This window comes from Gymnodraco acuticeps, unplaced genomic scaffold, assembly GCF_902827175.1.
Source record: "Gymnodraco acuticeps unplaced genomic scaffold, fGymAcu1.1, whole genome shotgun sequence".
Taxonomy (NCBI): Eukaryota; Metazoa; Chordata; class Actinopteri; order Perciformes; family Bathydraconidae; genus Gymnodraco; species Gymnodraco acuticeps.
Window position 1 is genome coordinate 225,398 of NW_022989867.1, and position 20,993 is coordinate 246,390.

Sequence of the window (20,993 nt, forward strand, 5' to 3'; positions counted from 1 at the left end):
TTGCACCTGAATAAAAGTATACATAAAACATTAACAAAAGAAAGATATACATCTATAGAGTATCTCTAGAGTAAAACAAATATTCAGAATAAGTTCAAACTTACTATAATAAACTAACCTGATATTAAGAATGGAACTATGCAGGATATATACATTATGAAGTTTGCTAAGTAGTTGCTGTTTTTCACTTAAGCTGCAATACTACCTTCCTAACCCATAACTGTTGTTCTTGTCCTACTTTAGGCACAGTCCAAAATAGTAAGGGTATAACCTTCTATGTTATAGGTTTGAGGGTCATATGGATTGCCCCCCAGGGATGTCCCACCCTTCATTCTCAGTCAACCACAGCATCCTGGAAGCTGTGAGACCCCGACTCAAAGACTTTCACCAGCTGCTACTGGAACCCCCAAAGGTAAAAACACTGCTTTAACATAAAACAATATATTGTATATTAAAGTGACAAGTCTGCATGGAACTATTTCATCCAAGTTGAGTCCAACCCGTTTTGAGCTGTTCTCAGTTTAGTTTGGATTAGTAAGTTTCTTAGAAAACAGCTGAAGATGACGGATGTTCCAGTCACAGAATCACTGTGTGACATGGACTCTTTACCACACACGTATTCAGGCATTGCTGTCGATGGATCCCAGTCACTTGTGTATATATTGAGCAGAGTTTTTGATCTCCACCAACAGGCGAATCTGATGAAGACAACGTGGGGGGTGCTGGACCCCCCTGTGGGCAACACCAGGCTCAACGTGGTCAGACTGGTGGCCAGTCTGCTGCAGAGCAACACTCACAGCATTAACACAGAACTCATTAACCTCAACACACTGGGAATAATACTAGTGAGTAATATCTACTTGAAGCCAGATTGTTTTCACACTGCCAACCCTACAAGCTCATTACAGTAACATGCTTTACAACTTAGGCTGAGCTCGTCTCTTTATCTTTGGGAAACATTTCATTGTTTTTTCTATTTTATGTTGAAGTTACAGATTATGAATATAACGCTGCCATTTTATAATGCTGCAATTATCTGATTTCCTAAAAAGTGTTCTTCCATGGGAGACATTAACGTCTGGCAAGTTTATAAGAAATTGATTGAAGATTGTGTTACTAGGGTTACGGTTTCTTTAGTTTATGTTCTGTTTTTATTTCAACTTTTTAGCCCATATAAAATAAGGCCTACATAACTCACAATATAGTCTAAACCGTTAACTGCCCACATAAAGCATAGAACCTTCTGCCCTCAGTTGCTATGCTCCAATGCTAACCAACATCTTATCCAATCCTCAATCTTCTTGAAACATTTAATATGCTGTCTTAGCTTATTTTTAGGTTGTAGCTACAGATTGTGAATATAAGGCTGCCATTTGATAATGCTGCAATAAAGTGTTCTTGGAATACAATGAAGTGAGTTTTATCATTAAGGAGTACTGATGTTTTCTTTAGTACTCTGATAAAGTTCAGTGACAAATCTATTCTGATGTTCCTATTGTATTTATTATTTTGTTTTGCTCCACAGGATATGTATTTCAAATACATCTGGAACAACTTCCTCCACATTCAAGTGGAGATCTGTACAGCCATGATTCTGGCTATGCCCCCCGCCCCCACCGAGACCCAGCCAGACACAGAGCAGGACACTGCAAGGGAGAGCATCCTCATCAAACACGTAAGATTGGAACAATTTCATCAAATAAAATAACTTTGATTATGTTTGTTGTACTGAAAGACACAAGTCACTATGAACTACTACATTGTGGCCACGCTGAATTGTTTGTAGTAGAACCTTTATTTAGCCAGGAAAATCAATTAAGAACAAATAGTTATTTTCAATGATGACCTGACGGGAGGCAAAAGGCTTCCTGAGGGCCGGGGGTTGGGAGGAAGGAAATAAAAAGACAGACTCCGGGCACTACAGAACCCAGGAGACAACACCATGACACAGAGCAGGGCATAGCTGTTCAACATATAACATCTCTAAAACAATACTGCTGGGGTTCAATCAGTCATTCAAATGATATAGAACATTCATTCATGTATTTACTTTGTTTGTGTTTTTCTTCCACCAGCTGTTTCAAAAGTGCCAGTTTATACAGAGAATTGTAGAAGCCTGGAGCTCCAACGAGAAAGATCAGTGAGTATTCTGCTCTGTGAAAACACGAGTCACTCTGTCAGAGTCTAACAATGCCTTATTCATTTGCTGCAGTCGAAAAGAATACACCATGATCCCTACTATGGTTCTATTAGTGTGTGTATACCCTGGGTTGGGAGGGTTACTTTGTAAATGTAATCAGTTACTGATTACTGATTACATGGCTCTGAAAGTAATCCGAATACAGTTACAGTTACGTGTCTTAAAAAAAGTAACGTAATCAGATTACTTTTAGATTACTTTTGGATTACTTTCTTTTTCCATCACAGATGGGTATGTTTTGGTGAACAGGAGACACAAAAAGCAAAAGGAAACTGAACGTGTTTTTACTGTTTTAATGGCTTATCAAGAGCACAACTGAAACATAACATCTGAAACGATGTAACAACATAATACACTTGTTGGGGATGCAGCTTGGGATGTGAGGAGTGAGGGACACGGCTTAGAACGGGCGTGTCGCCTTCTGTCCTGCCAGTGTTGGCAGGACATGAATTAAAATGTCAAACTCGGACTTCATTTTAAGGACATTACGGCCAGGGGTTTAGAGCTATATTTGTTTAAGCACCGGATTGGCAAAACAGGAGAGTGTGTGCACCAGTCTGCCTTGATCTATGAATTCATGTCTGGGACTCTCACAGTATCTGCTGCCCGCAGCTGTTTTATAGAAGAAAACCTCCTTCACTTCATGAAATCTCTGCAGCACCAGGAGGCAGCGGGAGGGTTAACTCAGCCTCTGAGAAGAGGAGCGTGCAGTGCCTTTCACGCACCGCCTTTGCTGTGTTTACCTGTGTTGATGTGTTTTAACCACACACACCTCTACAAACACACACATACACGATTTTAATGCAGACTTTTTTTCCTCCATGTTTCGTTGTTATTGTTTCACTGAGCGGACCCGCACATTTTTTTCAAACGCTCCCCTTTTTGGTCCATCTGCGGCGGTAATAGGTTTTGTGGGCTGTGATGATTCGGCTGTACCTTTAGTAATGAATATTAAATGTTGTGAGGAAATCTTTCCATCAATAATTCCAATAAGCAATCCAAAATGTATTCACTTCAGGTTTACGAAAGTAACTGTAATCAGATTACTCGTTTTTCAAATGTAACGCGAGCTGAATACAGTTACTTGATTGTTGTATTCTGATTACGTAACGCCGTTACATGTATTCCGTTACAACCCAACCCTGTGTATATATTATATACAGAGTGGTCAGACTAATGACTCGTAATGATATGTCCTCATATCTGGTGTGTTCATTGGTGTTATAGGGCAGAAGGTGGTCGTCGACGAGGATACATGGGCCACCTCACCAGAATAGCCAACTCTATAGTTCATAACTGTGACAAAGGCCCTAACGGTCCACAGATACAACAGCTCATCTCTGGTAAGGACTTGTTTATCGATCTCCACATTTGTATGTGTTGTTCTCATGTCGCATCACTTAGCTCTCTGTTCATCTCACTTTCCTTTATGTAATTGCATCTGCAATGGACCTCAAGGCACCATTCTTTAACATTTCTGTTAAATATACAGTATATGAAGATGCAGTGTATATATATATATAAACTGTGTGTGTGTGTCAGAGCTGCCAGCAGAAGACCGAGACAAATGGGAGGCCTTTATTTCTGGGCAGCTGTCTGACACAAACAAGAGAAACACTGTGGACCTGGTGAGTAACTACAGGAACATCATCACTGATGTCAAGCTCTAATGTTTACTAAACTACATGTTAGTTGTACAATGCAGTTATTTAGACGATGAACCAGGTGTTATTCTGTTGTCTCTGTACTCCAGTGCATTGGATATGAAATCAAATAGTAACTGAATAATTAAGTTCTTATTTTTCCAGATCAGTTTTTGAGCTTAACTTTATACAATTTTATATATTCATAAAGATTTAGACTAGGGTTGCCAGAAACTGACCATGATCAAAATCGATTATTCGGCAGCCCTGGCGAATAATAATCGATTAATCGAAAGGAAAAAAAACTCAGACAAAAGGAATTCCGTTGTTTTCTTTACTGGAACATGTTTAACAGTACAAACAAAATAAACGACAAATAAACCAACATCAACATGATGTTGGTTTATTTTTTGTTATTTTCTAAAGTGCCTGCCATTGCCTTTATTTGGAGATGCGCTATGCGCGCACAATGTATTTATTGCAATGCTGCCATTATTAAATACAGGCTACAGCTTGTATTAATAATAGCAGCATTGCAATAAATATTATTATAGCAATTTATTTATTGCAATGCTATTATTAATACAGGCTGTAGCCTGTATTAATAATAGCATTGCAATAAATAAATTGTGCGCGCATCTTCAAATAAAGGCAATGGCAGGCACTTTAGACAACAACAAAAAATAAACCACCATCATGTAGCCTGTATTAATAATAGCAGCATTGAAATACATTCAATAATTAGCCTATTGTTCCACGAGGAGGAACTCTTTTTACCTGCCGCTTTGTTCATCTTTAGTCGCACGTGTGAGGGGGGGTTGGGGGCGGGGGCGGTGTGTAGCGTGCTGCAGCAGCAGTCTGCTCTGCACGCAGGCTTCCTCCAAGTTTACAGTAAAACAAACTGGTGGTGTGACCAATGGCCATTTACAATTGTTAATACTATTACTATTATTAGCATTAGTCTATATTTTGGTTGAAACTAAGCCAGAAAAAAAAAAAAAAAACATAAATAATAATAAAAAAATATATAAATAAAATCGATTTTTAAAAATAATATTCGATTATAGGAGACTGTAACGATTAATCGAATAATCGCTGGCATCCCTAATTTAGACTAGGGTGCACTGCGCCAGAGCACATGCAAAAATCTAGATGGATCAATTTGATCACACAGCTCTGCCTGATCAGTGTGGAATGCCCGTTGATGCGGTCAATATATCTTTCTTCTTTTCTTGCTTACATTTTTTCTTTAGGTGAATACACACCACATCCATTCTTCCAGTGATGATGAGGTGGACTTTAAAGACAGCGGCTTTCACCAGGACTCTTCTCTACAACAAGTAAGATCTACACACACACACACACACAGCAGGCCCATAGCCACACACATCTAATTTATCTACCAATAGATGTAAGTCTTTCTATCACCGTCTTTAACAGAAGCTCTGTTGATTCGAGGTAAATCCTTAAAGCATATTCTCTTAACAGCATTAGGAAAAGTGCCATACAAATCCCATGTATTATTATTAACAGTTCTGATAGGACAAAATGACGTTTAAACCAGTGTGCATAGACAGGGAAACAGTTATCAGCTTTCCCTAAATGACCAAAAGTGCTAATGAATCATGATTACATTTTTTAAGTGAGACGTCTTACAATGGCTACTTGTATAACTTGTAATCTCTGTAAAGAAAGCATATTATGCAACATGGGTTGAGTGATTCAACTCAAAAAATCTGGCTTCTAATACAATCCAAATATGTATTTGTGTTATTGAACAAAACTAACTAATTTAACAAAAACTAGAATGACAGGAATCCTTGTCTTTGGTTTCTTGTTGAGGTGTTTTGGGACTTTTGCAGTGCAGATCTTCAAATATTGAAATGTCTACACCTCATGCTCTATAACACTAAATGCAAATCCCCTATTCCCTACCAGAAAATGTCAATCTGTTGAAATGCAAATAATTCAATCTAAATGTCCCTTTAAATTCAAATATGTTGTGACTATGGCATGGGTCTTGCAAAATCTACTACTAACTACTAATGTTATTTAGGAAATTTGACTTCAATTAATATTCTCTGATGTGTTTTTAAATGAATCTTAAAGCATTTTGGCATCTGACTATAAATGCATGTTTGTGCTTTTTTTTAGCCATTAACGTGTCTAGTGTACTTGTTAAACATTATTTTGTTTCTACATCTTAGTATGTGCATTTGCTATTTTCTGTACTGCAAGTAATGACCAGCTGTGTATAGATCCAAGACTATATCATTATCGTTGGTCCTGGGTTTTGCCAGGCCTTTTCTGATTATCAGATGCAACAAATGACGTCCAATTTTATTGAGCAGTTCGGCTTCAATGACGAAGAGTTTGCTGATCAGGACGATGTTGTGGAGTGAGTACTCATCCTGCATGACTGGAACTGCTGTCTTCATATTACTGTGTAACAATCAAGGGACAGGGCACATAAGCACATAACAAAGTTGGTGGTGGGGGGCATTCTTTCATTTCATAATGTCACATTAATATGCTCTTCACTTTATTTGAAAACCCTGTTTTTAATGATCTGCCTCATTGTTATGACATGAGCTTTTTCTTTGATTCCTATTCAAGGTTCATGTTGACATCAAAAAAAGTAATGCCACTTGCCGTTCAGCAAAATTCTGATTGGAACAAAAATAACCTTGACAGTAACAAATGTCCCAATCAAAAAAACAGCTACTGCCATTACGTCTTTAAAAAGGCTGCCATAATAAATACATAATATGGCTTGAAAAGAAGAAACTATTATATTCAGCTTTATGTTTTTCTGTGCTCTCCCTTTCTATATTTCTTAGGGCAAACTGGTTCTGCAACTGTTGGGGGGGCTGTGGGAGATGGCTGTTAGTCGATCATTGATTTCAAATGTTTGCTTCATTTGAAACAGTTTGTTATTTGAAGTAGAGCTTTTCTACATAGATGTTTGGATTAGCATACTCAGGCTAGGTGGGTGAAACAAGAGTCCACCAATACAAACGTTCAGCACAATCCATTCCTCAAGTCCTCACAATCATTCTTCTACCTTTTTTAAATAGGTTTACAAGAGAGCATCTAAAAAAAAATAGATGGCACATTTTCATTTAGTTGTTGTGCCTTACACGTGGATCTCCAATGGATTCAAGCATGCATTTCTAAATATGGAAGGTCTGGAGGTTTGATCCTGTTTAAAAGACTTCCATCAATAGTCATTACTAGTTCAACATTAAACTGGTAACAATAAACGGCTGAAATGGTAACATTGAACACAGCAGCATTTCCTGCGGTCTCAAATTCTCTGTCAGTTCTATATACTTCTATTTCATATAAGAATGACATGACTGTTAATATTGTGAGGGTGAAGAGTGTTATTTGCTGCACTGTTGTATTGGTGTCTCTAAAATGCTCCCATTCTAGTAGGGGCTCAGGGTCTGGTGTTCCTTCTATCTGTTCAGGCGAAATGCCGGGAAGGTATCGACCTGGCATTTCAAGGTCAACTTCAAGTCAAAGGCCTAAACTCATGTGCATTGGACACTGACTGTGCTTTAAATCAAACTTGCCTTGTTATCTTTAATGCACGATGGACGGTAAAGCGTGTATGAGAAGATTAAATTAGGATACTATTATAGTCCCTCCTATATGTGCCATATGAAAAGCGGGGAAGAGTAATAAGGTGATGAGATTGAGGAATTCCTGTGTGCTTTGTAGGCTGGTATAAGATGAGGAGTATGGAGATTGTTGGGTTCATGTGAGGGTTGGACTTAATGTATATCTAATGTGACTCAGTCTTCATCACCTATGTTAGTGCTGTTCATTGCAGTCTCATTGGCCTGATGGAATTGACTCTATCTAACATGGCATCCTACATTTGAACTGTGCTTGGTATGCTTTATAAATCAGGACTTTTCTGATGAGAAGGTCAATGTAATGCTTTCCGTCACTGAGGTAGTCTCACAATGTTTTAAGCCTTGCTCAGCACAAAATCTGCACGCATAGGGAAACTGCTAGTGCGGCTCAGTCAAATGTGAAGAGAAATATACTGTACCTTGCCACCTTGTTAATTCAGAAATAGTTCCATCGAGTAACTCCTCTTAAACCCATAATATAGAGGCTCAGGAACTGCCTTCAAAACCTACGTTGGATTTCTTTGTTCATGTGTGATGTGATAGCATTGCATTTCCACAAGAAAATGGTGTGCATCCTGATCAAACTTCAGTTATAGATCCCACTGACAATGAGGCTCGAACTTGTGTGTCGAGTTTATGTTTGTATGTGTTAAAACATTTTTATATCAACGAATGAGGGCTTCTCCATAAATGTTCTTAATTAGATCCAGGATAACGACATTGCAGGATACAACACTTAGTTAAAGTTATGTAAAAAATACTGACCAGGATGAACACCAAAAAGTCTCAATTCTTTCTTTCAAAGAGAACAAATTGTCAGCAAGATAATGTATAATGAAAATCTTTGTTATAATCTATATCCACCTTTTAGTAAGTATGACAGGATGTTGGAAGGTGTATCATTCACCGTTAGAAGTGTCCCTCTGTTTCCAGGTTTTGTGCTAAGCTTTGAGCTGCTATGTTTCTTATCAGATGAAGATGATCATTTACTAATATGTTGGACTTCCCTTCAAATAATAGCCTTTTTGGATACAGACTTGCCATTTGGGAAACATTGCCATCTACTAAGCAATGTGAAAAATGGCTTTACTGAAGAAAAAAAAAACCATGGCCTGTTTATAACTATTTTCTTTTCTTTGACCAGTTTACAAAAAACATTCATATAAAGAATGAAAGTGGCTATGAAAAGCGCAGTGTATATGTTACTATGATCATGAAGGGTTAAAGCTGTGTGCTACTGCCTGTGTGTTGCCATATATGTGGATGCCTAACTAAACTCTGTTCTCTTTAACATTGCAGTATTCCGTTTGATAGAATATCAGACATCAATTTTTCACTGAATACAAATGAAAGTGTAAGTACTTTGATTATTAATCTTGAATTCATACGTAGTCAATCACTGAGGAGATCATAACATGATATTGGAACAAATGAAAATGTGTTATATTATCATATGGCATGTTTTTTTTATCTCACTGTTAACATTCATTTAGAAGCAGATGCCACAAAGCGACATGATGCAAAGTGAAATTCTTAACGAATAAAATATAAGGATTAGTTTTAAAACTAAAATTGCCATAGCCTGTATTTGAACCAAGAGTGAAGCATAGGCTGATTCTATCAAAAGCTCTACCACTGATGCAAGACCTAAGCTTATATGCCATAAGTTATTTCCATAGATTTTCCTGATACCTGAGGTATCCACATTAATGCTTCTCGGCTGAGTGACTTTTGTTCTGCAGGGTCCAGCCCTAGTTTGTGAACTTTTGATATGACATATTTTTTCTAAATATATCGCCCCTGTGTGTTTTCCCCAGGCAAATATAGCTTTGTTTGAGGCACGCTGTAAGGAGAAAATCCAGCAGTTTGAAGACGCTGGTTCAGACGAGGAGGATATCTGGGATGAAAAAGATGTCACCTTTGCACCAGAGGCACAGAGACGCCCCAGGTCAGCAACGCACTCACACACAGGATTGCTCTTTGTAATGTCGTACAGAATAAACGTTGATACATTTGAACACCTTCAGATCATTCTTCTACTAAAATGACAATTCTTTTTTCTTTTTTTTTAACTGTACCTGGAATATTAACATTATTCATTAGTCATTGGCTAATTCAGCTTTTTTTATAATCAATCAATTATGATCATTGAAAGATGCCAACAACCGTTCACTGTATGTACCTCGTTTAACCCTAATGGTGCGTTCACACTGGACACGATGCGATTTTTGGGCGAGGCGTGATTACATGTAAAGTCAATGCAAAGACGCAGATGGGTGCGAATTCGATTGAAGAAAAAAATAATGTAACTCTCGCGATTGTCGCGGCCCCGCGAGAGTAAAATGTTTTCAACTCGAGCGTCAACTTCGCGTGACGCATTCTCGCGTTAGCCAATCAGCGGTGAGGATCTCAGCCTGACGTTGAATCAGAAAACCCAGCCATTAGCTGTTAGCACACAGAGCTCACAGCTCCTCATATCTGTTCAGAAACTTGAGAAAAGTTCTACATTTACAAACCACAGTCCCTCGTGAAGATGAAGTTGATTGTCCATTAAAAATAACTCCTGCTCCGTCTGTCTCAGGAGCTCGGGCAGCACGGACAGCGAGGAAAGTACAGACTCAGAGGAGGAGGATGTGAAGAGAGATCCGTTCGAAGCTGCCAACCCCAGCACCGACGACAGAATGGAAGTCGACACAGGTTGGTAAACACAACACTACTACACAACAACCCTAATAGCATATCAATAACTATAAAGAACCCAAAATGTTACCTGGATGTAGATTTCAGTTAAGGGTTTTGCACACAGTGCTGATGATGCGGGTTATGGAAAGGCTATATGCTGCATATCAATGCAAGAAGAACTAGTGCTCGGGTTAATACTTACATTTTCAGACTTATATTTATATTATTATATTATAAATTACATTTTATAGGGCCAGTGTGGACGGCCAACTTTGATGACATCCCCATGGACACAGGTACATCCACTGCTCCAGCCACCAGCCCTAACAACCCTGCTGCCTCCTCTCCTTTGGCCTCCCCCTCCTCTTCCACAGAAGACCTCCCTGAGACCTCATGGAGCTCCCCCCCTCCCGCCACCTCCAACGCTGAAACAGGCTGGGCCGATTTCTCCAACTTCACCCCCGTCAGGTAGGAAGTTCACACAGATCTGCAGCGCTTCAGGAGAACGGCGCATCGCTTTGGCTGTGATCGTCTTTGCACCTGAAAGAGTGACTCGTAAATAAAACATCCTCTCTTGCAGCCCCAAAGACCCTCTGAGGTGCAACTCTCCTGTTGCTATGGAAACCAGCCTAGAGACAATGGACCCTCTGGGAGTCAATGCACCCACACAGTCTGAAGGTGAGATGTGTGCAGGAATGAGTTCTTTACCTGAAAATGAGTTAGCATTTTAGCACTTCTGGGCTCCCTTATCTCAAAGTTAAGGTTTTTTTATTGGGTTTTTGATAAAATGCCCTAATTATGGTTTATGGTGCGTACATGCTTACAATATTTTTATATTTAGTTTACAACATAAAATACTCATTGATGGAGCCATATACGGACTTATATTATTTAATAGTTATCCATTTATTTTATATGTTTTTTGTTTATAGTAAATCTTCCTTTTAATTCTAGTATTGTCCAAGTTGATCAAACAAGTTGTTTTATGCTTTTGTTTTGAGAAGGCTGTTTTTGGGGCACTGGGGGATGGGAGACCTGGTGATTATACATTTGGGAAACAGGTGGTGTTGGAGAGTGCACCCCGGTAGGCCTATGGTTTTTACTATCGGGTAAACACGAGGAAAGAGCACAGACAAGAACATATTGTACTCGTATCTAGGGCTGCTCAATTAATCGTATTTTAATTGCAATTATGATTATGGCTTGCAACGATTACGAAAACTTAATCGAAATAAAATGATTTCTTTATTATTATTACTTTTTTTATTACCAATAAATTGATGTTTTCAAAGTAAATGGATAATCGTTTTTAATCGTGATATCAATTATTGACCCAAATAATCGAGATTATGATTTTTGCCATAATCGAGCAGCCCTACTTGTATATAGTGGCATCAATCAAATATATTGAACAAAAATAACTTTAGCCTGGACCTTATTAAACCCATGCGTAATATTAGCTAACAAGGGTCTCAATCATGTTTTGGTTTGTTTTTGGAGGACTGAATACCTCCTGTAGGTTGTTGAGTGTTAAGATCTGACATCTATTCTTTTCTTTCCTAACACGCCAGATTATGATGGCTGGTTGGGTAACAATGAGGCTTCCCCCTCCTCCAACTCACCTAAGCATTGTGGGAAATCTAAAGCAGAAGAGGAAACGGCCTCCTGTGAGCAGCGCAGCATCACAGAGACGGTCATCAACGGCTCCATGAAAGAAACGGTCAGCCTCACTGTGGACGCCAAGACTGAGACTGCCGTTTTCAAGAGGTTTGCCACACACACACACACACACACACACACACACACACACACACACACACACACACACACACACACACACACACACACACACACTACTCAGCTCTCTGTGCTAGCTGGCCCTAGGCCACCAAAACACATCTAATGGTTGTTTTTAAAATAGGTAACTTGCATTTTAATAATCTTTTCACTACTGCTGTTGGTCTGCTGCAAGTATTTAATTTGCTCTTGTAGACAAAATCACCAAAGTGACAGTGGAGTGACTTTGTGCCAGATAGAGAAGCTGTTTAAAAGAAAGAATTCTCAGTATCATAAATCAACATCCAACAAGTTTGTTTTCTTCCTTCTGTCTGTGCTCTCAAAACTAAAAATGCAACACAAAAAGTTTCTAGGTCATAATTAGATAGATTAAAAACCTAAGCTTGAGCTGGGCTGAAATAGGGCCCTCAGACTTATTCAGCGTTCTTACATACTGAGCTCATTCTTTCACTGGCTAATAATATATGTTGGTTATAGCTCACATAACGGATTGGAAAGTAATGCTCTACAGTTAATATATGTTTTGCCCTTGAAATTATATTCTACAATATTATGAGTACCTTTTTCAGAATCAAAAACTCTAAATGTAGGGCTAAATACTAGGAGCATAACTGTAAACAGAAGTCCTGGTTTGGTCCATACCAGGTTTAGCAGTCAAGGTCTGTTGTAAGTTTGGTATATGGGAGGAAACGTTAATTTTCAAACAGAGAATACAGCAAGTGTGAAACGCAGAGAAAATCCTACTGCTGGTGACTAAGGCTTTATTTTCCCACTGGCAACATTGGAATAAAAGAACATTTCCATTTCCAACCCTTTAATACACTAAACACTCACAAAAACCACCTGTCACAAAAGAGATTCATACTGAAAAGCATTTATTATATTATGAAACGGACAATGCTATCATATACATATCATATACAAAAGTACGTAGCCGTCTGAACGTAGCCGTCTGAACGTAGCCGTCTGAACGTAGCCGTCTGAACGTAGCCGTCTGAACGTAGCCGTCTGAACGTAGCCGTCTGAACGTAGCCATCAGAACGTAGCCATCTGAACGTAGCCGTCTGAACGTAGCCGTCTGAACGTAGCCGTCTGAACGTAGCCGTCTGAACGTAGCCGTCAGAACGTAGCCGTCTGAACGTAGCCGTCTGAACGTAGCCGTCTGAACGTAGCCGTCTGAACGTAGCCGTCTGAACGTAGCCGTCTGAACGTAGCCGTCTGAACGTAGCCGTCTGAACGTAGCCGTCAGAACGTAGCCGTCTGAACGTAGCCGTCTGAACGTAGCCGTCTGAACGTAGCCATCTGAACGTAGCCCTCCGTGATGGCTTTTCCTGTGTAAAGAAATCTCCACCATGTTCAGCTTAAAGATGAAATGGGTTCTTCTTTGCTTCATCCTTCCAAGTTGCATCAATCCTGCTGACAAAAAAAGAAACCACAAGCAAAACAATAAGGAGTAGTGTTTCAATTAGTTTACCCTTTGCAATTTTTAAACGATAATAACAATTTAAAAAAGTATGTTTTGTGCTGTATTAAGATGTGAACATGGAGCTCAGAACAGCCACCATCAAACCATGCTAGTCTTTCTCTGTTGATATTGTAGCTGTTATATCATGAGCGGACACGATGGGTTTAATTGGTCCCGCTGTGGTGTGACTCACACGGAAAGCCTGTTGTGCTAACCTGAGCTAATTATGCTAGCGACGTTCCACTAAAAGTGTTTAGGGCACAAGTTTTACTTTGAGCTTTAGTTCCCCATCACTTGCGTTTTTTGTTGCAGGACAAGTTTGAACAATGTTTTCTTTCCAGAAAATATTCAAATGAAATCCACAGTAATTGACCTCTTACATCCTCCTCTGTCCTGTTTCATCTCTCACACACACACACACACGCACGCACGCACGCACGCACACACACACATACACGTACACACACACACGTACACACACACACACACACACTGCTCCCAGAGTCCTCTGTCCTTCTGTCTCCTTGTTGATGCTGCATTATATTGTCTATCTGTCTGAGTAAATAACAACTGTCTGATGAACTGAGCGACTCTTACAACCTGAGCTTCCCCTCCTCTCTCTTGCTGTGCGTTGTGGGTGTGGTCTTCTTCAGAGTTTTGAAATCTTATCGGTATGTACAGCCAATCAGAGATCAGCCTGCAGCCGTGATGTAGTCTTGTTGTCACGTCAACCACCAACTTTTCTTTCCCAATTTTGATCTTCTTTGGTTTCAGCTCCTTGTTTGTTTATTTCATTATCTCCATTCTGCATGCGTTTCTACCCAAGGTGTTGTCTCAGTGCAGTATTTTACGTTTAGGGTTGCCTCCTTATGTGCTTTGGGTCATCGATCTTAAGATTGCGAGTTAAGACTCAAACGGGCAATTTGAATGTGTAACTAAGTCCACTACGCACTAAACTCACAATACAGTTTACTCAAAACTTTTTTTGAACACAACACTCTACATACAGCAAGCATTAAATCATAAAAAAAGCAAAATATTCCTACAACAATTATTTATATTTGTTTATATACTTATATTTTAAGTAGGAAGGCATTTTTACTTGTACTAATTTGAATTAAATACAAAAATGTAATGTGCACGGAACATGTTATTTCATTAAATGAAATCAGTGTTTAATAATGTATCATATCGATAGCCTTCTTTTATAGGTTAATGTCATTTTAGTTGCACACATTTTCAAAAACAAACTGGGATGTAGACACCTGAATAACCACACAATATATTTCCTGGCTGATGTACAGTGTGTGGCAATCCTGTTATTACTTAAACATCCAAAGTCTGACGTTGAGCTCAAAAGTATAGGCATCAAAATACCAAAAGTAATATTACTCGTAATACAGATTGGCCCATTTCAGAATAATGTACAATATGTGTTTTGATTATAATTTAGTATGTGTTTAATCACAGCTGGTAAAGGAGCAGCTAGTTTGAATGACTTTGTATACTGCAGGGTAGCTTGTGAATTTACTCCAGGTGGAACTAAAGTCTGATTCAACACTTGATTATATTTCACATCATTACTCTTAAGTCTGCAAAGTAACTTAAGGCATTACATCAATAAAGTGGAGCAAAAGTATGTAATTGACCTCTGAATTGTAGTGGGGGTGCAGTACAAAGTAGTACAATTTCCTGAAACATGTACTTGAGTAAATGTGCTTAGTTACTTTACATAACTCTATGAATTAAAAAGAAAAGATGGTATTGCGCTGGAAAATGTAAAGATAATCAGAGCCATTCAATTGAACATATTGTCATTAGCAGCATGACCGCTTGTTTTGTTTTTTATATGAACACATGCTCATCAATGATGTGGCACCTAAAGTATAAGAATATAAATGGATGTCTCTGTGCGTTGATTGAGGCCTCATCAAGATTATTGGTGGTTCTCCGAGACGAAGCAAGACTGACGGCTGTCAATTTTGGTCCAATCAGAGTCCAAATGAGTTTGTAGGCATGCCTACTGTTTCCTGGCTCTGTAACTAAACGATAAACAGAGTTTTGTCGCAAAACAATCCAAACTTTCTCCATTTGCTGTACATTTTGAAGCTTTTCCCACATACTATTCACACTTCCTCATTTCAACACGTCCATCCTTTTTGTTTTAGTGCGCTCTGTCAGTCAGTTGAGCATGCATCACTGTTCACGTCTCACTCTGTTCTGTGTGTTTCTGTGGGGAAGGTGGGTGCTTCGATTCCCCTCACATGGTATTGATGTTCATCTGTGTGTTTGTGTGTATCTGTGTGTTCCAGTGATGAAGAGAAGAGTGCTTCTCCAGAGAAATACTCAGTAGGGGAGTGTGTGGATTCGGAGAGAACGGGCGTGAACAGCTCAGCCACAGCCAGCTGTCCCAAAACAGGGTCAGAACCAACACTACATGTTCACTAAACATGAGTTTTCAGTGTCTAACAAAGTTTGATGCTGTCGCATTTTATATTCCCTGTAACTGTATCCATCATATTGACACCCTAATTCAGCTAGCAGCATTGTTCAGTTCATTTTAAAACATGATTGGAAATCAAATAAAAGCACAATCAAAGTAGAACAATTAATTGGGAAGTACAATATTGTAGGAAAGCACGTAGTAGGTAGAAAAGCAAAAAGTGCTTAAATGTTAAGTTATTTTATGTACTTGTGATCATTGATCTGCTTCAGTTTTTGTTAGTGAAATGATTCATAGATTATGAACAACACGTTGTAAAAGTCCAAACCCCACACAAGTACACAGGCTTTGTCCACAGAAACAGACACAGCACCTACAGCAGAGTTGGCCATCACAATAAAAAAAATCTAAATTTGCATCATTTAGTAAAAGTCCTGTAATTAGTTGCTTTGTAGATCCTGTGACATTCAAGCGGGCATGTTCTATATTAAGAGTTTAAGAGCAACTCCTGCATCTTGTTTTAATACATCTATTTGGACTGCTTTTGATATGGTTCTATCACTAGGTATATGACTGGACTAAAATCATGTTATATGATTCTTAACTTTTCTCTCTCCTCCTGTGTTCCCTGTAAGCAGTGAGAAGCTACCAAACGGTCCTCTGGAGGAAATGTCGGCCAGCGAGGAGGCCAAGTAAGTCTGACTGCTTTCTACTGTCTGTACCATTCTAACAAGGAACCACTCAAAAGTACTTGCAAGGATTCATTTATAAACAAGATGTAAATCATGATTCAACTTTAAATCATGATGCATTAGTGTTGCACGGTGTACCGATATTTGAAAGGTACCGCGATACCCTGCCGTTTCATTAGTATCGGTACTTTAAGAATGACGGGGGAAAGTACTCGGTGAGAAAGCGCCGTTTTAATAAGAGCCGTGTGTGTTCAGTGCTCTGCTTCCACTCCCTGCACTGCAGCCGTGCCTGCAGTCCCTCCACTCTCAAGCACGCTCTAAGTGCCTCCCCTCTCTCGTGCACGCGCTAGCTGCCAGAGCATGTGAGAAAACGAGAAGCATGGCTGCAAGTGGGAGTGCAACTGCCGCTGCGCCTCGGCTTGTTGATAAAAAAGACGCCAGAAGCGAAATTAGGAAGTATTTGAGCTATATCTCTGACAGTGAGGGCAAGCCTACGGACACCACGAGGCCTGTCTGTGAGACATGTTTTAGATCCCTGCAAACCAAGGGAGCCAACACATCAGACTTGGCTAAGCACCCGCCGACCGGAATCCAGAGCTGTTTAAATAATTTAAAGACAGACAGGTTAGCGAATGTGATAGATAACATAATTACATAATGCTCAGCCCATGCTCTCAAATCTAAGTCAAACAAGTGTAATTTATTTTGTGACAAACGAACGTTTTCGTAGTTTGACGAGGCAATTAATGGCAATGATAACTGTCTAATATGGCTATCTTTTTAGCTAACTTACCAATGTGGCTAACATCTGCAATGTACATTTTGTCAATAATTATTTATATTACTGTACTATTACATGTTAATAAAATATAAAGTTAACTATCAAAGAAATCACATAAACTCAAGTATAAAGTTGTAAGAAAACACTTAACCTGTTAAACCCCGAGCCTGTTTTTCAGGTTTCAGGCTCGAAAATGACATTCCCAGAACAAATGACCATATCTTCCCTTCTAAAAGGGTTAAATTAAGAATCTTTTTTCTCAAAGTAATGATAAACCTGTGAGTTGGATGTAGAAAACTCAGATTCAATATAGATGTTTTTTTATTTTAAAGAAAATTCAGATTGAACATGGTAAAAAACTGTAAATTATAGTGTCCGTCCAAAAAATATTTTGTACTTATAGTGAAAACTAACCTTGGATGATGGGTTAGTAGACTAAAAGCTTTAGGAATCCAAAGTACAACATATAATAAGTACCCTGTATCAAGATTGATGCAAAACAAGTTAAATTTGACCTTTTTAGAGAGGTTTAGCAAAAAAAAAACCTCTTCTGGGGCCATTTGGGTGGATTTTCCATATCTCTGGCCCCCCTTGCTGGATTTTGACATGTGACATCTCTTTCTGACCGTCAGAGCCAATGGAATCGAGGGGAACTCCCACATAGTCCTTATTTGGTAATGTGTGTGTGAGAGACTGCCGCATAGCCTAGACCGGAAGCAGCAGCCACTCTGGTGGCTACCATTAGCAGCTAACATTTGCTCTCCGATTTTTACATTAAAATGGAATTATGGATTATAAATTAAATAATTTTTTTATCAGAGACGTTAAAAACCTATGGATTAACAGATTCAGCCGCGTTTTTTCTGGTTTTAATGCCATTGAACACGTCTTTTGATCAGATTGACAGCTACAGTGAGACGATCTCCCTAGAAGCTCCGTAAAGGTACGTGTTGTAATGTCTGTGTTTGCTTCCCCTGTCGTGAGTCCGGATCACTCAGTGATGATACTATATACCTAAATAATCTGTGGAACCTCAGCTTTAATCGGATATCTTGTATGTGCAGCTACGATAAGTAATAAGGGTACTTTTATCTTGAGTTCTGTGCCAATGTCCGTTAGCATTTTTCACTAAGGGGTCATTTAGATACTACTTATGAGACTTGTGTTTTGTTTTGGTAAAAATGGTTTGTACACGACACTGTGTCTCAGGGGATCTTAATATTTAAGAACCTATTAATGTGTTATACCAGATTAACGGAAATAATCTCAGCTAACTGACGATACAAACCATTTTTACCAAAACAAAACACAAGTCTCATAAGAAGCATCTAAATGACCCCTGATCGAAAAATGCTAACCTACTACTGCACCGATAATCACTCATAGCTCCCTTATTACTTATCCTAGGGGCACATCCAACACATCGTTTATCATCGCAAGGAGACACAGAATCTAACGGTGCCCACCTCAACACTGAAAGATACAAACTCGCGACGTTATCAACAAAAACGTACATCAAAACAAGTTGCGCTAGGTATCCCACAACGCTAACATGGCTTACCTTCGTCTTTGTCTGGTCTAAACTGGTCTTCAATGGCATTAAAACGATAAAAAACGATGATGTAGTTAATCCATAGGTTAATCCAATGTGACTGCGTCCCCTTTGAAATGTTCTGATAATCCATAAGCAATAAAACAGCTTTTCCGTTGCTTTATATCAGAGCAGCGATATTTCTCCCCTCTGCTGAAAGCTAGAATGCGCAGAGGCCACCATTTTTTTTTTTTGTTACATGATTGTGTGCGGGACGATTTCCCTTGGATTCTATTGGCTCTGACGGTTAGTAAGATATGTCGCATGTCAAAATCGAACAAGGGGGGCCAGAGATATGGAAAATGGCCTCAGAAGAGGTTTTTTTTGCTAAATCTCTCTAAAAAGGTCAAATTTCACTTGTTTTGCATCAATCTTGATACAGGGTACTTATTATATGTTGTACTTTGGATTCCTAAAGCTTTTAGTCTACTAACCCATCATCCAAGGTTAGTTTTCACTATAAGTACAACATATTTTTTGGACGGACACTATAATTTACAGTTTTTTACCATGTTCAATCTGAATTTTCTTTAAAATAAAAAACATCTATATTGATTCTGACTTTTCTACATCCAACTCACAGGTTTATCATTACTTTGAGAAAAAAGATTATTAGTTTAAACCTTTTTAGAAGGGAAGATATGGTCATTTGTTCTGGGAATGTCATTTTCGAGCCTGAAACCTGAAAAACAGGCTTGGGGCCTCACAGGTTAACAGATAAACTACAATTGTATTGATCATGAAAATAATAAAAGAAAAGTATCGAAAAATAATCGGAATCGCAATTCTTGACTTGTTATCGGTATCGAAACCAAAATGTTGGTATCGTGACAACACTATGATGCATCATACTTTATAACTAGCTTAAAATACAAAATGTAAACCTCTTTTTCAACGTGTGTTACATTTTACATGTTGATCCTTTGAACCAGGGGTGGGGAACCTTTTTCCTCTAAAGGGCCATTTCAAGTTTTACCACATCCTCCGAGGGTCATACAAATTATTGAACTCAACCTCTGCTAAAAAAAAAACTAATATCACAGCTCATTGATTTCGCCTTTCTTTCATGCTGTGCAAAGAAAAAGCAACCTCTTAATCCAGGTATCTTTCTGTTTTCACTGTTTTTATGTTATGCTTTGGAGAGTGTGTAAAAGGCGTACGGACCAAAATGCAGACACTCATAGCAGGTACCTTGAATTCCAGGAATTGAATGAGAACTTAAATGCAACAAACTGAGGAACACTGGATACTGAACTGCACGAAGAGTGAACACAACAGAAACTAACACAGCAGAACCAGGTGAACATCGCAGACAAATCTGACATAAAGTGAAGTGTTTGCCAGTTCAAAACACTGCCATTAAAAAAAAAAGAAAGTGACACCGACGGTCTCGTTTAATATTGAAGACGTGAGATATACCACGTGATGACACGTTATGCTCGTGTTGTGTTCAAGGAACCTGACCTTGGCCAGGAAAAACAGGCAGTCGCTTGTTTAATTCTATTGCGGTCTAGATTTCTTTTTATTGCAGTTGATTTTTTGTGTGTGTTTATACATTAATATAAACACACAAATGGTCTCGCGGACCGTATACGGCCCGGAGGTTCCCCACCCCTGCTTTAAACTCTAATTTAAAATGTGATCCGGTATTGACTTAAAACTCACCATTTTGGAGTTTAAACTTAAAATATTGCTTTTTAGATCTCACAAAATAAATTCCTTGAACAAAGTTTAAGATATACTCAACCAAATTGAGTATTATGTAACTTTTTGATACCATAGCTTTATCAACAACAAATAATTATAACAAAATCTTGAGTCGCATTGCTTTTATCTGTGTAAACCTCCTTTTCTTTTTTAAATCGGATGTTTATGAGCTGCTGGGGTTTTGCAACAGTCGCTGTAAATATACAAAAAATAGCTGGTTCGTCAGGATCGATGCAGACTCCCTGTTGGAGGATTTCATAACTCCTACTTCCACTAGTTTGTTTGGAAAAAGAGCTTAAAGAGGCTAAGGGTTTGGACATCTCTGAGCGGTTGACCAATCGCAACAGA

The 20,993-nt window shown here is 38.8% G+C and overlaps 1 protein-coding gene across 12 annotated transcripts in view; it reads left to right on the plus strand.

The window, feature by feature from the left end:
- The window catches only part of ppp6r3 (protein phosphatase 6, regulatory subunit 3), a 34,036-nt gene that overhangs the window by 8,114 nt on the left and 4,929 nt on the right, over positions 1–20,993 (plus strand). The window contains exons 9-26 of one of the 12 annotated variants that reach the window (XR_004566910.1): positions 286–412; positions 693–845; positions 1,526–1,675; positions 2,076–2,140; positions 3,428–3,543; positions 3,743–3,828; positions 5,097–5,183; positions 6,144–6,241; positions 8,787–8,841; positions 9,305–9,435; positions 10,069–10,184; positions 10,421–10,637; positions 10,750–10,847; positions 11,741–11,936; positions 14,085–14,102; positions 15,744–15,851; positions 16,510–16,566; positions 20,142–20,237. Coding sequence is in view for 8 of the 12 variants with exons in the window: in XM_034196159.1 (XP_034052050.1) it covers positions 286–412; positions 693–845; positions 1,526–1,675; positions 2,076–2,140; positions 3,428–3,543; positions 3,743–3,828; positions 5,097–5,183; positions 6,144–6,241; positions 8,787–8,841; positions 9,305–9,435; positions 10,069–10,184; positions 10,421–10,637; positions 10,750–10,847; positions 11,741–11,936; positions 14,085–14,102; positions 15,744–15,851; positions 16,510–16,566 (1,878 nt within the window). In the remaining 4 variants the exon portion in view is untranslated. The remainder of the gene's footprint in view (positions 1–285; positions 413–692; positions 846–1,525; positions 1,676–2,075; positions 2,141–3,427; positions 3,544–3,742; positions 3,829–5,096; positions 5,184–6,143; positions 6,242–8,786; positions 8,842–9,304; positions 9,436–10,068; positions 10,185–10,420; positions 10,638–10,749; positions 10,848–11,740; positions 11,937–14,084; positions 14,103–15,743; positions 15,852–16,509; positions 16,567–20,141; positions 20,238–20,993) is intronic. The other 11 variants (XR_004566911.1, XR_004566913.1, XR_004566914.1 and 8 more) reach the window with 11 other exon arrangements.